Below are 17,183 nucleotides of genomic sequence, written 5' to 3' on the forward strand. Positions count from 1 at the left end.
ATGCAAGCTGATTCTTGGGCTCTTGGGGCACAGGAAGTAAAAATGAGGGCTTCCCTTGTGGTGCAGTGGTTAAGAATCCACCTGCCAATGCAGGGGACACGGGTTCGAGCCTTGGTCCGGGAAGATCCCACATGCCGCGGAGCAACTAAGCCCGTGTGCCACAACTACTGAGCCCGCGCTCTAGAGCCCGTGAACCACAACTACTGAGCCCACGTGCCACAACTACTGAAGCCCGCGTGCCTAGATCCCGTGCTCCGCAACAAGAGAAGCCACCGCGATGAGAAGCCTGCGCACCACAACGAAGAGTAGCCCCCGCTCACCGCAACTAGAGAAAGCCCGTGCACAGCAACGAACACCCAACACAGCCAAAAATAAATAAAAATGAAGATAAACTTAAAAAAATAATAAAGAAGTAAAAATGAGAAGGAACCATATAGCATTATTGGCAAGAAGATTGTGGATAGACTATTACAAGGTCATTTGCCAGATTACCTTATAGAAACCCCACAGGCAATTACAGTTTCCTCAGCGGAACCGAGCTGAGGACTAATGCAGCTTGGTGTCTGGTGCCAACACACTGGCATAAAAGTGGAGCATGGAATATGTTCTTGAATCTTGAGCTTTTCCTCACTCTCTCTCACAGGACCAAGTCTATTTTAAATACAGTAGGCCAGGACCAGAAGGGGGCAGTATTAGGTGACCAGCAGAGTTATACAAGTTATAGAGCTAGTTATTGATGGTGAGGGTGTTGGCTAACCACGCACAGGGCAGGCAGCCAGCAGTGCTTAAATGCCACACTAAAGAAAAGAAACAGCATAACTGGAGTCAGTGGACCAACCAGCTCCTAGATAAACATGAGGAAAAGGCAAAGAACTCACAGCCTTGACTGGCAATAGCTGCTGTTGCTCGTTATGGAAGGGAAGGCAGGTCTTCTCAGTACCTTTGCCTAAAAAGATAACACTGTTAGCAGGGTAATCTTCGGAAGAGGGAGTAAATTACAGTTGTGTGTACATAGGAGAGAGCGTGTGTGTGTGTGTATCTGTCATGGAGGTGGTGTGTGAAATGGGTGGTGACTCTGTGTGTCTCTCTCCTACAGATGCCTCTGCATCTATAAGGAACCCGAGAGTTAGGTAGAGGGAGAGATGCTGTCTGCTGGGAGCAAGGGAGAAGGGCTTTGCTGTCCTTGACTGACCTCTCTGCTTTGTGGGTCCTGCACACTCCAGGCTAGCCCATGGGGATTCAGTGCCCCCCTGTGGTTGGCATGGTTCTTCCTAACTTTCCCCAGCTCCCAGGTCCCTTCCTGAGTCCCCCACTGTTCTTTGTGATTCTAGCAGTAGCTATGGTGGGAGGGCCTGATACCATGGTCAGCAGTGGTCTGTGGCTCCTGCCCATTCTCAAGATCGGCGCTCAGAGGCTCAGAGGAGAGGTGGGGCGACTTCACAGATGTTGAACCGCAAACTACCACCCTTTTGTCTCGGCTTCAGGCTTAGGACTCTGTTTCTCCCTTCCTCTCATTTTCAAGGAATGTTTCCCTGACTTTAGGAACAGAAGCCCAAGATAGCTAAGCAAGGGTGCTATGGGAAGGAGATTAAAACTAGAAGAACACGGTCATGAGAGCCTTGGGTTGTCAGCTTGAAAATTCTGGAACTCGTAAAGAGGTATTAAAGGGTGATTCTCTAAAGGAACACACAAAGCAGTGAAACTACAGCAGGAGGGATAGATGTTAAGCTTTAAAGAGTACTCCTCTAATAGGGAAAAGCCAGAGTGGGAGACGTGACCTTTCTAGAGATTTTAGGACTAACTGGAAAGTGAGAGTCTATTCTGACCAGAGGCCAGGGGTGTGGTCAGGGTAAACCATGCCCAGAACAAAGTAGTCATTTGCACACTCTCTCCTCACCAACATCAGAATTTTTGGCCAGTTGGATAAATATACAGTAAAAGTAGAATGCTTTCTGTTTTTGACATTCAATGAGTCTAAAGACAGTAACTCAGAATAAAACTGAAATAAAAAGGAAAGCATTGACAACTGGTGTCTTTAGATTTAGTCCTTAAGCATCCCCACAGACTGGGGATGGGCATAACCCCTGTCTGCACCCCTTTGGCTTCACCTTTGCTAGTAACCATGGGCTCTTCCTCAGGTCAGCGGGGGGAATGTGAGGGTATCTGGCCAGTCGGCACACTCACATGTACCAACCCACTCCAAATCTGGCAGCTGTTTCTTGTACTCTGTCACCCAGAGCCAGGAGCAAGGGACCGTTTCCTCTGGTGAGGGAGGCAAGACACTGGAAAGCTGTCCTTCAGGGGAGGGCGAAGTGGCATGAATTGTCTCCTAAGAATTAGTCTGGAGCTCTTTGGTTTTTGTTCCTGGGTGTATCTTGTTGACGTGTGTTCTCTAACTGGCCTCCCTCCTGGCTCTGGGGTATTCACAAAACTCTGGTTTCCCTTTGATGCTGTTCCCCGGCTCCCTTTCTTCACAAATTCTTATCTTACAACAGCAATATCCAAGCCTGATTCTCAACTTGTAAGCAAGGGAAAGGTGGAAAGCTCCAGGGGGTTGCTTCAGAAAATCATTTATTGGTGCAAAAATGGAAAGCTGGCTCAAAGCGGGAGGGCAATTGGAGGTCTCATTCTTTTGTTTTTGTTTCTGTTTAAATGTATAAAAATAGATGGGGTGGAGAACGAGGGGTGGGGAAGGGACACAGGAGTTGAGAAGACTTGAAAACTGATTCACATAAACTCTCTTGTGACTATTCCAACTAGCTTCTCCTCTTATCTACTTTCCTAACCTGTATATCTTCACTCCTATTTTTATCTTTCAACTCTCATGATTCTAATTTTCTTCAGTTACAACCTATCTCTCAAGGCTGAGAGAATCAAGGTTCACTCCTGAATCTCGCTTCTAGTCACCATGCCCCAGCTAACTCAGTTGTCCCTCCTGTCCTATGGTTCTCATGCCTGTTCTTATTCCATTCTTCCTCATTTCCAGCTCATTCAGAAATCACGTTCATCTTCTGCTCCCTTAGAGCTCTCTCTGGCTCCTTGCTGGAGATTCAGAGCTTTTGAAAATGATCACGATTTTTCCTTTTCCTGATCCCAATGTTCTCTCTCTGCAGCATTCCCTAGCTCTATTCTAGCTCTTGATACAATAGGGTTCAAACTAAAGATGATTCCAGTCCTGGTTGGTAAGGATCTTGGGAAAGGAAAAGGAAATGGTCATTGGAAGGATGGCTGAAAGCAGAGGAGGCTAAAGGGGAATCTAAAGTCTCCTGGGATGGGAGGAGGCAAGAAAATGCATGACCCACCCATGCTTGAAATCTCCAGCCTCTGTTCATTGACCTCAAATGCTGAGAGCATCAGTGACACAGAAACATGTGAAGAGCCTCGGAATCTAATGTGCTTCTCCTCAAGCCTCCTTTCTATAGCCATACAAATCCTCTGTACCAGAAATAGCTCTCTAACTTCCATATAATCATGTCCTTTCCAATTTCTCCTTCCAAAGTCTGGGCAAGATCACTGGAGCTGAAAGCAGCAGAGAATCAATGGTGTGTGGGACGTCTTCTGTTTGCCTCTCCAGACTTCTTTAGGACCTGTACCTCACAAGGCTGACCTATCTGCAGTGCATCAACAGACATTTTCGTCCTTGGCTTCTTTGGTTTGGCTTCTTTCGTTCTTCGTTTGGGTATGGCCAACAGGAGACACTGGCAGTAGGTCAAAGAGTAGAAGGAGAGTGAGGGTATTCCTCTGGTTTCCTCCTGGTCGAGTCCCTGCAGGTTGGTTGCATCCCTGCACCGAGGCCACACCTCTTATTGGATGGCCCTCTAGTTTTTGGTAACTGCTCCCTCTGTTCAGCCTAGGTAACAGCATTGTTATTATTCAGCCCCAGGGAATTACACCATCCCTTGTTGCTCTGTCTAAACCCTGCCCACACCTTTCTATATACTCCCTTTATTAAACTTGCCTCACTTATCCAATGTGTTCTCTGCTTTCTTATGAGACCCTAACAAAGAAGATGGGGAGGGAAAGGTAAGGAAGAAGAGAATCTACATCTTGAGCTTTTCTTAGAATCACAGAAACACGGGTTTGAACCCCAGCTAGCTATCAAGTTATTTCACTTTTCTAAATGCACTTCCCTAGACTTAACATAGGGATAAGATCTACCTGGCAGGGTTGGGAAGGGGAGATAATGTATGTGAAAGCAATAGCACAGTGTCAGGTGCTCAATGTAGAAATTCTATTATTACTACCTGTGAGTGTATTCCACGTGAGAACATTTAATACTGAAGGGAAAACGGAATAGGATGGTGCTTCAGGGAGATTATTTCCCATGTCAGACATTTTAATTTAGCTTTGCCTGAAGCTTGCCTTCTCGCTGACCCCTGTGTGTGTAAGCTGGGCTGCTGAGGAGGTGTGTGTATCTTAATTTATGGGGAGGGGGATGGGACGGACAGAGGACAGACTGAGACAAGAATGAAACTCGGGAGACCTGGTCCATGTTAAGGCCACTTGGGCTTCCACACCGAAAATGTGAGAAGGGGCAAAGTGGTAAGCTGTTGAGCTCAAAGGGCACACCTTCTCTTTCCCAGTTTCTCCACTAAGTCTGATATATTCCTCCATCTCGTGGGTCAGGGGCTGGGCAACAGCCATCCTGCTCCTCCTCAGTTGCACATAATGTACATGTCCTTAGCAGCTTCTAAGAGAAGCAACACATTGTGGGAGTTACTCAAACTGAAAGGCAAATTGTCCAGCAGGGAGGGGCTGGAGCCCTAGCGGCAGGTCAGGCATGCAGAAGGAAAACCGCTAAGTCGTGGCAGAGCCAAGTAATCACCCCAGGCATTTCTCTGGTGCCTTTCTCCCTCTCCAAACACACTGCTTCTTAATCCCTCAGCACAAGGCAGCTGGAGGGAGACAGAGACTCAAAGAAGAGCAAGAGTGGCCCTGAAGCCACACAGGGCTCAGCGTGAAACATAGCAACCAGATGGAAATAGGCTCCATTTAGCCTCATCTCAAGAGTCTGTTGGACACTTTGTGGGAGACTGATAATAGGCACTGGGAGTGGGGTGGGTGTGGTTAGCATAGGAAAAAAATCTAGATCCCTGTGGTTTCTGTTTTTAAACCTCTTCTCTCTAAATTCTGGGAACTCTGGCTCAGTTTCTCAACACCTGTGCATAAGGTGGTAGTAGGTCGTTGGAATTTCAGCAATGCTCCCATGTCTCGAGAGGCATGGCCTGCAACTGACAGAATGGCTGGGGGCCCAATTCCAGAAAATAAGACTGCATCCCACACTCACCCTTCCCGCTCTCCACTCCACCACACCTCCTGTACCAGGTGCCTCCTAGGCAACCCGGAGAAATGAAGTATAGCATGGCTGAAGGGGAAGGATAAAATGGACATTTTATTACACAACAGTAGGATAAACGGGACAAGAGTCAAATCTGGAGTGATGGTCTTTATATCAATCCTCCAGTTTATAGGCACTCAACTGAAACATCCTTTTCTCAGTTCTGCATAAGAAATGGCATCTCGCGTAGCGAAAAGCTGGGGTCCAGGTTACGGAATGATGCCTAGTGAATGTCACTTTGTCTCAGTGAAGAAATGTCAGAGGGCTAAGGTCATTTGGGAGGCATCTCTTGGGGGTAGGGAGGTCATCTTAGATCCATCAGAAAAGTCAGGTATCTCTCAGGCCCACAAGGCAATAAAGGCCATGAAAGCAAAACCGGCGGCAACACAGCCCCACTTGGCCAGAGGGGCTTCAGGACCTGCGAGCTCCCGGGGCAGAATTTCCAGGAAGGTGACATACAGGAAGGTGCCAGCTGCCATGCCTTCTAACACAGCCTGGGCCAAGCCTTGTCCCCCTTCAGAGACTCCCTGAGGCACAGCCAGCCCTAGGGCTAGGCCCACGGGGGACGTGAGAGCTAACGACAGTATGGAGAGCATGGCCCAATGTGATCCAGTGCCTACCTGCACCAGCCGCAGTCCTACACCAAACACTACGAGCCCCTTGTGAGCCAGGATGGCAAGACAGAGCTGCACGGTAGCTGCGACTGTTGGCTGCAGTCCCACAGCTAGACCTTCAAACACGGAGTGAAAGGAGAGAGAGAGCAAGAGGACGAGGGCTCGCAGGGGACCTCGTGATGGTGAGGGTAGAGGTCCATGGCTATGGGGTTCAAGGACATTAGCCATACCCCATTCTTGCTCCTGCACTTTTGATCTTCCAGCAGCCCCAGGACAGCACTGCAATGCCAGCGACTCCAAAAGGAAGACAAAGAAGAAGCCCAGGGAGATGATGAGCTCTCCATAGGGATACTCCATCTAGGAACAGAAAGAAGGGTTGTGAGATGGGAAAGGAAGGCAAGAAATTGCATTGGATGGACATGGGATTGGGAGACTGAAGAGAATGGGAAGTGTGGTAATAGAACGAAAAAAAGGGAAATGAAGCCAAGAGTAGACACGGACGTTCGACAACAAGAATACCAGAGGAACTAAGGGAAACAGTATCAACAGGTTTAAAAAATGGGAAAATGATATGAAGCATGTCAAAGGGTCCAGAGAAAGAATGGAAGGCTAAACAAGAGTTCTTTCTGGGGTTTCATAAGCCCAAAAGGATTGGGGGCTCCTCTTTTCCTCCGCAATGCCAGAGCTGAGGAGCAGAAGGAATTCCTGGAATTCCACACATAAATCCTCTCCAAAAGGTCTGGGCATGAAAGGCATCTCTGGCTCTCCTTACTCTCCAGGTAGGGGCTGGTGGGAGATACTTACATAAGGTGAATCAGCATCATCAGAATTCCCCTCACTGTTTGTGCTGTTCTAGGGAGAAAAAAAAGCACAAATTAGACGAGGGAAAGAGCAGCTCAGCTTCCCGTCCTGTGCCTTCGGCTCCATCACTTTCCTTCAAGGCCAGTCTGACCTGTTTCCATCATTCCGCGCAAGAGCTGTCATCTTCCCTGCTGTTCCTCCTGTGTCCTTGGCTTCATTACTTTCCCCCCTTTCTACTCCTGGTTCTGTTCATCTTTCTGGCCTCACAGCCCTGCAGCTCAGCAACTCTGCTGCTCACCTGTATCACCAACTTCTGGATCTCTGATTCAATTCCCTCCAAGGCTTCAGCAGTCATGTGCATGAAACCCGCTCCCAGGAAAATGCCAGCAGAAGTGCAACTCAGGAGGCTGAGGACCCGGCGATGACGACCTAATAAAAAGCAGGAGTTACAATCCAGCTGGCAAAGAGGAGATAGACAACGATGACTAAAGAGCCACAGGCAGCACCCCATGTCCCAAGCTTGGGGATGATGAGAGAATCAGAGCAAGATATCAGGATAGGGTGACAAGGCTGAGTCAGACTTAGGTTATGGGGACAAAGACGTGGTCGGGCTGTACCTGTGGCTGTAGCAGTCTGGAACCATTTGAAGCAGACGGGGAAAAGGCCACAGACCAGAGTGAGAACCAGCAGGGAAAACAGGCAGCCAATTTTTACTCCTAGTAGTGGCTCCATCCTTGTGGTACAGGGTAAGCAGAGGCCTCAGAAGAACAAATGGAGTTACAATCTTGGCAGCAGGAGTGGTGTCTCAGGTGGTCAAAGCTGGAGCGTCCACTCTTCTGAGTTTCAGAAGGCTATTGGGTCTTCTTTCTGGTCTGTGTGGCCTCTTCTTGCGCAGCCTTGCATAGAAAACTTGCCCAGCCCCAGCTTCCCGCCCTTCCCCTACATGGAGGCCCCTCCCCTGGCTGACGCCTTCCTGAATTTAGAAATCAGAAACTCCAAACTCCCTGCCAGGCACAGCCTGGTGCTGTGTCTTCTCCTCCTCTTCAATGCTCCAACTAACCCAAGGGCTGTGCAGTCTTAGTTCTAGCCTAGGGCTGTTCTAATCCAAAACGGGAGTCTATGGTAGCTCTCCCCAGCTGTTTTGTGTTGGGGACAATCTGGTCCTGCCTCACTCAGGACATTTGATCTAAGCCTTCTATACCCTCTCTACCCCACCTCAAGTCTTATAGGTTGCTATGCTGATACCTGAACTGCACCCTTTCAGAGGGGATTTGGGGCCACTTGGGGTAAGGAGGAGGGCCTGGGAAGTGGAGCTGCCACCATTCTGTGGGAACTAGCAGAGGAGGGGGACTCCCCTATCTTGTAACCCCAGAAAAACAGCTCCAGGCATGGAAATGTCTAGAAGGAAGATTTCTAGTACTACAACATCAATACTGCTATAACTTTTGACTATGCCTGTTTCCTGATATAAATTATAGGAGAGGGACTGAGAGTTTTAAGACAAAGAAAGTTGCTCTAGCTCTGAAACAGCAAGGCCTAAGGGAAAACTGAAGGCTCCTGCCTGGATATATGAGGGTGGAGATAGATTCAGGCCTGAGGGGAATCAACTCTTGAGAGAAATGTATGAAGTGAACTCTGAGGGGGCTGAGAAAGTTGAAAGGGAAGGAGGAAGAAAAAAATAGAAGCCAAGCAGCTGCTGATTCCCCTATTCAGGTGGCCTGCCTAACAACCCTGAGACCTGTTGAGCCAGTTCTCAGGGAGTTGGGGGTGGCTTTCCCCACTACTCCAGATTATCTCAGGACTCCCTGGGAAGTCCTGGAATCTGGTGGAAGCAGCAGGGTTCTTCCAGGACAGGGTGAGCTGGAGATTTGTGTGGGAAGCGTTGAAAATCTGAGGATTCTCTTCATTATAGGACAGGCCATGACAACAGACTTATACACCTTTTAAGAATCACAAGATCCATTTCCATTCTTTGAAAACTTTTAATTATTATTAAAACCCAAGCGAACACAGCTATATAGGGGTACTGTTGCTGAAACTCAGCCTCTGTTCACCGGTGCTGAACAGAGACGCAGAGATAGAGTTTTCGGTGAAGTATAAAAGAGTAGCTTTTATTGCTTTGCCAGGCAAAGGAGGCCACAGCAGGCTAATGCCCTAAAGACTGTGCCCTCCCTTAAGAGAGAACAGCAAGGGGTCTTATAGTTTGGAAGTGGAAAATAGGGCCATAGATAAGGATCAGGGTAGATGCAAGCTTGCATTCTTCACTTCTGGAAAATTTCAAAGCTCGTGTTAGCTGCTCTCCAGACTGGTTCTGGTGGTCCTTGAGATTACTGCACGGTGACCTTCCTTCTGGAATGAACAATGCTCACAAGGGAAGGGAGTGTTAGGGAGTGTTTCCTTGGAGGAGTAAACACCAGGTGCATAGTACAATTCTAGCTAGAAGGCAATCATCTGCAAAGTGCAATTAAACAAGAAAGAAAAGCATCTGTGAGAGGATGGCCGAGTGAGCTAAAAGAATAAGGCCTACTATAATGGAGGCTATTTTAACTAGTTTTTTGCTGTAAAAGTACCAGCACTCCCATCCTGGATACCAGGTAGCTTCAGCCTTGGCAGTCATGATAGAAGAAAACACTCGTTACACATCCTTGTCAACTCTCAGGGGGATCTTGAGCAGGTGATGGAGGAAGCTCAGATGGCGTGATCACAGGTAAACGATCTCCCCAGGAGCTGACACGGGCACAGCGATACAAATCCCTATATAAAACAGAGGGTCAATGTGGGCTGCAGGTTCTTGCTACCTTCCACTAATTTTGGTCACACCCTCTATACCTGCCATGTCTGCGGGCTGTGATCACAGCATGCTGCATATGCCCATCTGGACAGCACAGGTGACAATGCACATGGCGTGGCCGTTTAAGAACAGGCTGAGTGATTCGGGGCCAGCGATTAGCCTCCTCCAGAGACCCTCGGGCAAGGATTACCATCGAGAACTTTTCCTCCTTTGGCTTCTTGTTCTAAGTTAAGGATATAGAGATGGCTTAGAGGTAAAAGACAAGGGAAAAAAAAATTTTGAACCCCATTCCTGCAGCCCTTTTCATATTCTATAAGTCATGCACATTCAGGGCCTAAAATCTCCAAGCTATTCTCTGAATTTTCCAAATCCTCCTGCCTCTGAGTCTTTTTCATTGTGCTCTCCCAGGCTATTTTCTCCCTACCACAGCATTCCCAGAGTACATACCCAGCTGAAGGGGATGGCATGGTAGGCCTGGGAAAAGCTACAGGCCAGGGGCTTAGAGGCTGTCAACTGGGGACACGGAAGTTCATGGGGACACTGTGAACACAAACAAAAGACATGAAGTAAGACAAAAGAACAGATCATAAAACTGAAAACCTAAGAGTGAGAGTCAAGAAGGGCTAGGGATAAGGGAGCACAGGAGCAGAGGGTAGGAAAGCCAGAGGAATCACTAAGAAAGAAACTGGATAGGGACACAAAGTAGTGGAGGTGGCTTAGCTTTACTCTCTTACTTTTCCTGGCCACAGCTGAGTTCAGATCTTTGCGTGCTGGGAAAGGGAGAAGTAATACTCACCGGGGCAAAGACAAAACCAGGTCGAGGGTCCAAAGGTGACTTCTCTTTTCCCTGAAATCAAAGGAAATCAAAAAAATTAGGTTGGGCCTGAGGGATCTATTCTCATAACTCAATCTCTGCACTCAGTAAATTGAGGACTCCTCTAACATTCAATTCTGGTAATTATTAACTATGTTCTTTGAATTAAGCTGGCTGCTTCTTTAATCCTCCAAACAAAGAACTTTCTCTTTGCAGCAGGAGAAAGGCAGAAACTTGGCACATAGTATGGTGCTCTCCCTTGTCAGCAACCTCCACTCTCAAAAAGATCCCACTCTAAGACAATTAAGTTTATGATTATACACTGGCTCATACTGTCCCAAAGAGATAAGGTTCTTGGCTCAGAAATGCCCTGGATCAGGGGTCGGCAAACATGTTTTTTATAAAAGGCCCAGTGAGTAGGCAAAATCTGTTTCTTTCCTAACTATTCAACTGCTGTTTGTACTGTGAAAACAGCCACAGACAACAGACATACAGCCACAGACACACAAACAAGCACGGCTCTTATAAAAACAGGTGGCAGGCCGGATCTGACCCACAGGCCCAAGTTTGCCAACCACTACCCCATATCATAATGACTTCATATGTCTACTATCTTGAGAGTCATCCTCACCATTGTATGACAGAGTCCCTTCAGTTTTCACAGGCGTGCCAGTAACTGGTGAGAATAGGTGGGGTATGGAGGGTAAGGTGAAAAAAGGAGAAAGAACCTTACGTTAAGGACCAGGTCCCTGGCGTCCATGAGAAGGGAGTGTCCAGCTTTTGTTCCATTCTCCACCAATACCTGATTACAAAAGGGGAAAATAAGAAGCCCCAAATTACACGAAAACATAAATGTCAGTAGCTCTGTAAGAACATTCCCAGATGGAATAGGGATCCTAAAAGAAATGGGCATTATATATAAGACGTGGATGGAGACCCTAAAAGAAGGACAAAGGGATCTATGTAAGAGAAAAATGGTCAAGAATGAAGACAAGCTCCAACGGGGAGAAGGAAAGGCATGAAACCCATGAAGCTGCTTTAAAACTTGAAGGGAAAAAGGGGTTTCTACTCACCAGAAAATGACCTGTCTTGCGCCACAAGGTTTGGACTACGTCAGTCCGGTTGGCCTTGCTGGGCAGTTCACTGAGAGAAAAGGCTGATACCACCACATCGAATTGTACCTGGTGCACAGGACAAGGAACATGACAGACCTGACATCTCCCTCTTCTAAGAGTACAACAAAGGTCTATCCCACTAAATTTCTTCTGCTTTCTTTTATTTTCTAACACTTAATGCTAGGTTGCAAAGCCAAGGCCACAGTTTTCCATGTGCACACTCCACATTTAGCATACTTTAAACATCGCCACTTGCCTTGGGTGATACAGGTAGAAACTGTCTGAAAAAGACACCTGGCACATAAGGCATCCCAGATCCTGAACCACCTGTAGAGGAAAATAGAGATGTGGCAACTATGAGTGTACAGGTGTAAACTGAAGTGACATTCCGATAAGAAACATGGCCCCGAGAACAAAGAAAAACGCTAGCTGAGGGTGAGATGCAATAGAGTAAGCAACTATAAAAAAGGGCAGAGAGAATACTGGGTCACCTGTCCTGTTATTCTTACCCTGCCCATTCACAGTCCAACAAAGGTCTCCAGCATCTTCTGCTGGACTATTGTATTGGAAGATCAGACTCATTTTTAACTTTTAGCCCTCTCCTCTACTCCCCAATAAAAGACCGTCTCTTGTACTCCTTTGCTTTTTTAACTCCTTCAGCTTTGGAAAAGCCCTTCCTTATACTTTGTCCTCACCTTTCAGTAGCTTTTCTGCCAATTCCAACATGGCTGCTGAGCTGTCCACACACATATATTCACGTAGGCTCTGGCCCCAAGTACTATGAGCAGCCCTAAAATGGCAAAAAGTAAATCACCAGTTCTCATGACAGAGTCATCCCTACAAGAGACCCCTCTGTTCCCAACCCACCCTTGGAGAAACAGAGTGCTATGTTAAAATAGTTGGAAAAACTAATAGTGTTATTTTCTTATTTCATTTACAACTCCTTAAAAAAAGGCAGACTCAAAAACTATTTGTGCACAAAACAATCTTGATAATACGTAAAACCTCTACCCTAGACTAAATTCCTTTCCTTTTTTATCCTTCTAATCATGGATTTTTTTTTCACTTGACATTTCTTTATGTTCTGGCCCTAATCCATATACCTTCTCATGCCTTGTCTAATCTGAGGGAAGAAACAAAACATTCCAGTCCCCAACTTTCCTATTCTCCCTCTGGTTCTGCAGGCTCTTGATATTGACGTGGTGTAAGCATGGCTCTCTAGAGCTAGAATTGACAGAGAAAGAGAAAGATACTCACCAGGTGACAGAGCCAGTACCTGTGCCAAAGTCCATCAAGGTTTGTGGCTGGAACTCTGGAAGTCGAGCTTGGATCTAAAGAAATATACAACACCCCACAGTGGGGAAAGTAGATGCTTGGTCAACATGAATTAGGGGACCACAACAGAGAAAATGAGATACGAATGCCTTTTAAGATTCAATGTAAATGCTTTATAGAATAGAAAGCTCTTAAAACAGTGCTTCTAAACCTTTCTTGGGTCAAAAATTCCTTTCAGAGAATAGAGAACCTCCTAAAAAAAAAAAAATATGCACATGCAACGTCCCAAGTATCCTACCCCAGAAGACTACTTTATGAATAAGGGAACTGACGGTAGGAAACTGAGCGAATTTCACCTCATGGAATGCCCTGGAGACTGCTGCAAAGCCACCATCCAGTCTTGCTGCCATATACACCAGGCTCAGTCCCTCATTGTAGCTGCCAGAAAAACCAGAGAGTCATACCACTGGGAAATAACCTCTATCCCGTAGCTACCCTCTAGACTTTTAGGAAATGAAATCTTTGGAAAGGGCTCTTCCAGCTCAACACTTTCACTTCTCAACACAGAAGAGTCCTAGGGAGGCTTACAAGCCAGGTCGCTTTTTCAAACACAAAATTGTGTAACTGTACTTCCCCAAGTCTCCTTCTTCTGCAGCCCTTCTAGTCTCCCTTACCTCAACTCTTGCCAATGATAGGTAGTTGTACGCAGAGCATGCAGCACTTCTCCACAAAGTTTTTCCACCTGACATGAGTCTGGGGTGAGAACAAGGACTGGAAGTAAGGACCTAGGAAGAACAGGGCTCAGATCCAATATCTGAATAGACTGCCTGCCCATTCATCCCCAATTCCCACCTGGGAAAAGCCTCAAAGCTTAAGAGAGAAGTCAAACCTAGAGAAAAGTTTCAGGTAAGAATAACAATGACCACCACCACCACCAAAGTGTAACAGATAGTATATTTCCTCTAACAGCAGTTTATTCAACTCAACCAACTCTATCCCACAGGTGTGTTCTATATTAAAAGGAGGTGTAACAAAAATTTAAAGGCTAGGATAAACACAGTATTTTGTGGATTTCTTCACTTCCCCAAAACTTAATATTGTGACGTCTCCCATGCTCCTATAGGGAGGAAAGGGGCTTGAAAAACTAAAGTCTCATGATTGTGTTTTGTTCAATACTATCTTATCTACCGAGCACCTACTATGAACCAGATGCTATGAGAAGTTCGGGGAATACAAGATGAATAAAAGGCAGGTTCCTTAATAAGAGACAACTCATAACCATAAAAATAACCCGATAAATTATTCTCCTTTCCCTGTAGTGGGTTTTAGTACTGGAGACGAACTTTATTTTACTTGAACAAAAACTTAGATGGTCTTAATCCAGTGGACTTGGAGGACAAAACCAAAGATCTAAGTTTTGACAGGATACTGAAGCACTCACTGACCTTTACTCAAGCCCCAAGCGCAATCTCTTAAATAATCTGTCTTCTCTTAGTAAGGGATCATTGTAATAACTGCTCTCGTGAGAAAGTCAAATAAGAAATTGCAGTATCTATTTAAGAGACTGCGAAATTATTTCTTGCTCTTCATTTCCCTCTGTTTTTTCAATTTGGCCTACTCTTTATTCTTAAGCCCTACCTGCGTTTTCCAGGAATTTTTTCTCAAGATGGACAGCCCGTCTTTGCAACTCCTCTGGCTCTACAGGTAAATGCCGGCTCCAGAGATAATTGGTCAGTGCTTGCACCTTCTTCTCCATATTGGGCATCGAGCTCTCTAAGGACCAAAAATGAAAAGTGGCATCACTTGCACGCAGGCCCAGTTTCCGCTTCTTCTCGAGCCTCCATTTCTCACCGTTACTCACCCAGCAGCAGTAACTGCGCGGCGTCAACCAATACTTGCGGCAGCCGCACGCGCGACAGCTGCAGGATGCCGGGGTGCCGGCGATGGGGCCTCTTCCCCAGGAAATCAGACTTGTTATCCACCTGGGATACGCCGGGCACGAGGGCAGCGAGAGCCTGCAGGCCGGGAAAGAAAAGCTGATTGGGGGGCAGAAAGCATGGCTGCGGACGGTGGCTAAGGAAGGGGCGGCCGAGAACGCTCCTCCTCGGAGCGGAGCTGTTTCTGAGATCCACAGCCTCTTCGACAGCAGGGAAAGTAAGCCACTCACTCGGGACTGGGGAGCTATTCCAAGGCCGCGGCGCCATCTGCCTAATGTCAGCAGATACCCTGGTCCTCTAGCGGTCGCCATGGAGCCAGAGGTGAACCGGAACCGGAAATTTAGGTGCAGTGACCCTCTCACTCGCCGCGGCGAACATCCTCCGCGGAAAGTCGGCGCGGGGCAGAATCAGCCAATGAGGAGAAGGAGTGCTTGCTAGTAGCCAATAAGCAATCGATATGTAAGTCTCCTTGAAGACCGTACGTGCGCCTCAGTTCCGACGGAGCGAGCCGGAAGCGAGGTGGCCTCGACTCTGTGTTGGGATTTGTCTCCGCCTCCAGAAATCGAGAGGGCGGGAGGAGGTAGGAGCGGGCCCTTTGCTGCGGTCTCTAGAAACGCGTCAGAGACAGGCAGCGTTTCTGTTTGTATTAACTACCTGTGTTCTTTTTTTCTCTTCTGGAGAACGCTGAAGTCTTGGGATTTTTACCTCCTGTGTGAAACGGAGAGAATGCAGTATCGGAAAGGTGAAATAAGGAAAGCCAGATTTAGGCGTCCGAATTTAACAGAATAATAGGTAATACTAGATTTAATGGTTTTTTTTTTAAACATCTATTGAAGAACAATTGCTTTACAATGGTTTGCTAGCTTCTGCCCCATAACAAAGTGAATCAGTTATACATATGTTCCCATATCTCTTCCCTCTTGCATCTCTCTCCCTCCCACCCCTCTAGGTGGTCACAAAGCACCGAGCTGATCTCCCTGTGCCATGCGGCTGCTTCCCACTAGCTATCCATTTTACATTTGGTAGTGTATATATGTCCATGACACTCTCTCACCCTGTCACATCTCACCCCTCCCCCTTCCCATATCCTCAAGTCCATTCTCCAGTAGGTCTGTGTCTTTATTCCCGTCTTGCCACTAGGTTCTTCATGGCCTTTTCTTTTTTCCCCTTAGATTCCATATATATGTGTTAGCATACGGTATTTGTTTTTCTCTTTCTGACTTACTTCACTCTGTATGACAGACTCTGACTCCATCCACCTCATTACAAATACCTCCATTTCATTTCTTTTTATGAGATTTAATGTTTTTTGCATGTTAGTTTCTCTTAATATTAAACCAGTACTCTTAGGTAAATAGCCACCATGAGAACATTATGTGCCAGATAGTGTGGCAAGCACTTTTATATGGTACTACCTCATTTAGTCCCCACAATTCTATATGGTAGGTTACTTTAACCCCATTTTGCACCCAAGGAAGGTGAGTGTTCAGGTGGCTATTACGCCCAAGATCACAGAGCTTGTTAGGTGAAAACAAGATTTAAACCTTGGCAGTCTAAGTCTGATCGTCACCTTTAAACATATGCTCTACTGCATAATGTTGGCACTTAGAATGCAAGTTACCGAGTGCCAACTACAAATTGGCACTTGCCATCTACCTCTACAAGGATTAAATCATGAGCTGCTGCAGGTGCTGAACTTTAACACTCTCTGAAAGGAGTTAAGGGTGGAGATCAAGAATGAGGCACTCTGTGCTCTGGGAAGAACTGGCGGAGAAGACCTTCAGAGAGTTAGATATTTTCAGGAGATGATTTTTATGAGCCCAATTCTTGCATCTCCGCATATCTAGAAAAGCACTAAAATCTTTCATGGTGAAGTCTGCTCCTCATGACTAGAAGTAACCTTCACGAGAGTAGCAGCAACCTTCTGCAAAACTGTGTGCTTGGGACCTCCCTGGCGGTCCAGTGGTTAAGACTCTGCGCTTCCACTGTAGGTGACACGGGTTTGATCCCTGGTTGGGGAACTAAGATCCCACATGCCATGTGGCTTGGCCAAAAAAATAAATAAATAAAAAAATTTTTTTAAATGTGTGCTTGATTGCAGGTATCCCCCGCACCCCTCACCAAAATCACATATATACTGACCTAACCCCCTGCCTCTTTGGAGCAGAGCTATCTGAAATGCTGTCTCCCGGGCTATAGTCCTCATTTTGCCCCTAAATAAAACTTAATTCACAACGCTCACATTGTGCGTTTTTTTTCAGTCGACACAAGTTAACTAAGAACAATAAGCTAAATGTTCTGAAGTATTAAATTAACATGTAGCATTAAAAAGAACTTACCCACTCTAACCTCTTGATTCCTATAGCAAACACATTAGTTAGCTATGGTGTATTTGAACCTTTTGGGATAGAAATCTGGTGGCTGGATGGGTAGCAGTATTGTCTTTGGTGTAACTGCAAGCGTCCAAATATGAAAATTATGTGATAAAGTATGGGGAA

General features: G+C 46.5%; 2 protein-coding genes and 1 long non-coding RNA gene across 3 annotated transcripts in view; 1 reads left to right on the forward strand and 2 right to left on the reverse strand.

The window, feature by feature from the left end:
- Positions 1-5,390: 5,390 nt before the first annotated feature.
- SLC39A2 (solute carrier family 39 member 2) lies at positions 5,391-7,701 on the reverse strand. The gene is made up of 4 exons (XM_068534904.1): positions 7,371-7,701; positions 7,052-7,182; positions 6,757-6,804; positions 5,391-6,309 (listed from the first exon to the last, which is right to left on the reverse strand). Exons 1-4 carry the CDS (start codon positions 7,483-7,485, stop codon positions 5,677-5,679), a joined length of 927 nt encoding a protein of 308 aa, XP_068391005.1. The 5' UTR covers positions 7,486-7,701; the 3' UTR covers positions 5,391-5,676.
- A 1,014-nt stretch (positions 7,702-8,715) lies between these two features.
- METTL17 (methyltransferase like 17) lies at positions 8,716-15,008 on the reverse strand. Its single transcript, XM_068548421.1, has 14 exons — positions 14,916-15,008; positions 14,610-14,763; positions 14,387-14,521; positions 13,423-13,501; positions 13,105-13,186; positions 12,731-12,804; positions 12,169-12,263; positions 11,730-11,800; positions 11,432-11,539; positions 11,092-11,160; positions 10,341-10,391; positions 9,992-10,084; positions 9,583-9,767; positions 8,716-9,507 (listed from the first exon to the last, which is right to left on the reverse strand). The coding sequence occupies exons 1-14, from the start codon at positions 14,994-14,996 to the stop codon at positions 9,402-9,404; spliced, it is 1,383 nt and encodes a 460-aa protein (XP_068404522.1). The 5' UTR covers positions 14,997-15,008; the 3' UTR covers positions 8,716-9,401.
- A 170-nt stretch (positions 15,009-15,178) lies between these two features.
- LOC137758973 (uncharacterized) overlaps positions 15,179-17,183 on the forward strand; it is a 52,156-nt gene continuing 50,151 nt past the window's right edge. The window contains exons 1-2 of the long non-coding RNA XR_011073035.1: positions 15,179-15,265; positions 15,366-15,477. This is a non-coding gene — a long non-coding RNA (uncharacterized lncRNA). The remainder of the gene's footprint in view (positions 15,266-15,365; positions 15,478-17,183) is intronic.

This window comes from Eschrichtius robustus, chromosome 1 (assembly GCF_028021215.1).
Source record: "Eschrichtius robustus isolate mEscRob2 chromosome 1, mEscRob2.pri, whole genome shotgun sequence".
NCBI classification, from domain to species: domain Eukaryota; kingdom Metazoa; phylum Chordata; class Mammalia; order Artiodactyla; family Eschrichtiidae; genus Eschrichtius; species Eschrichtius robustus.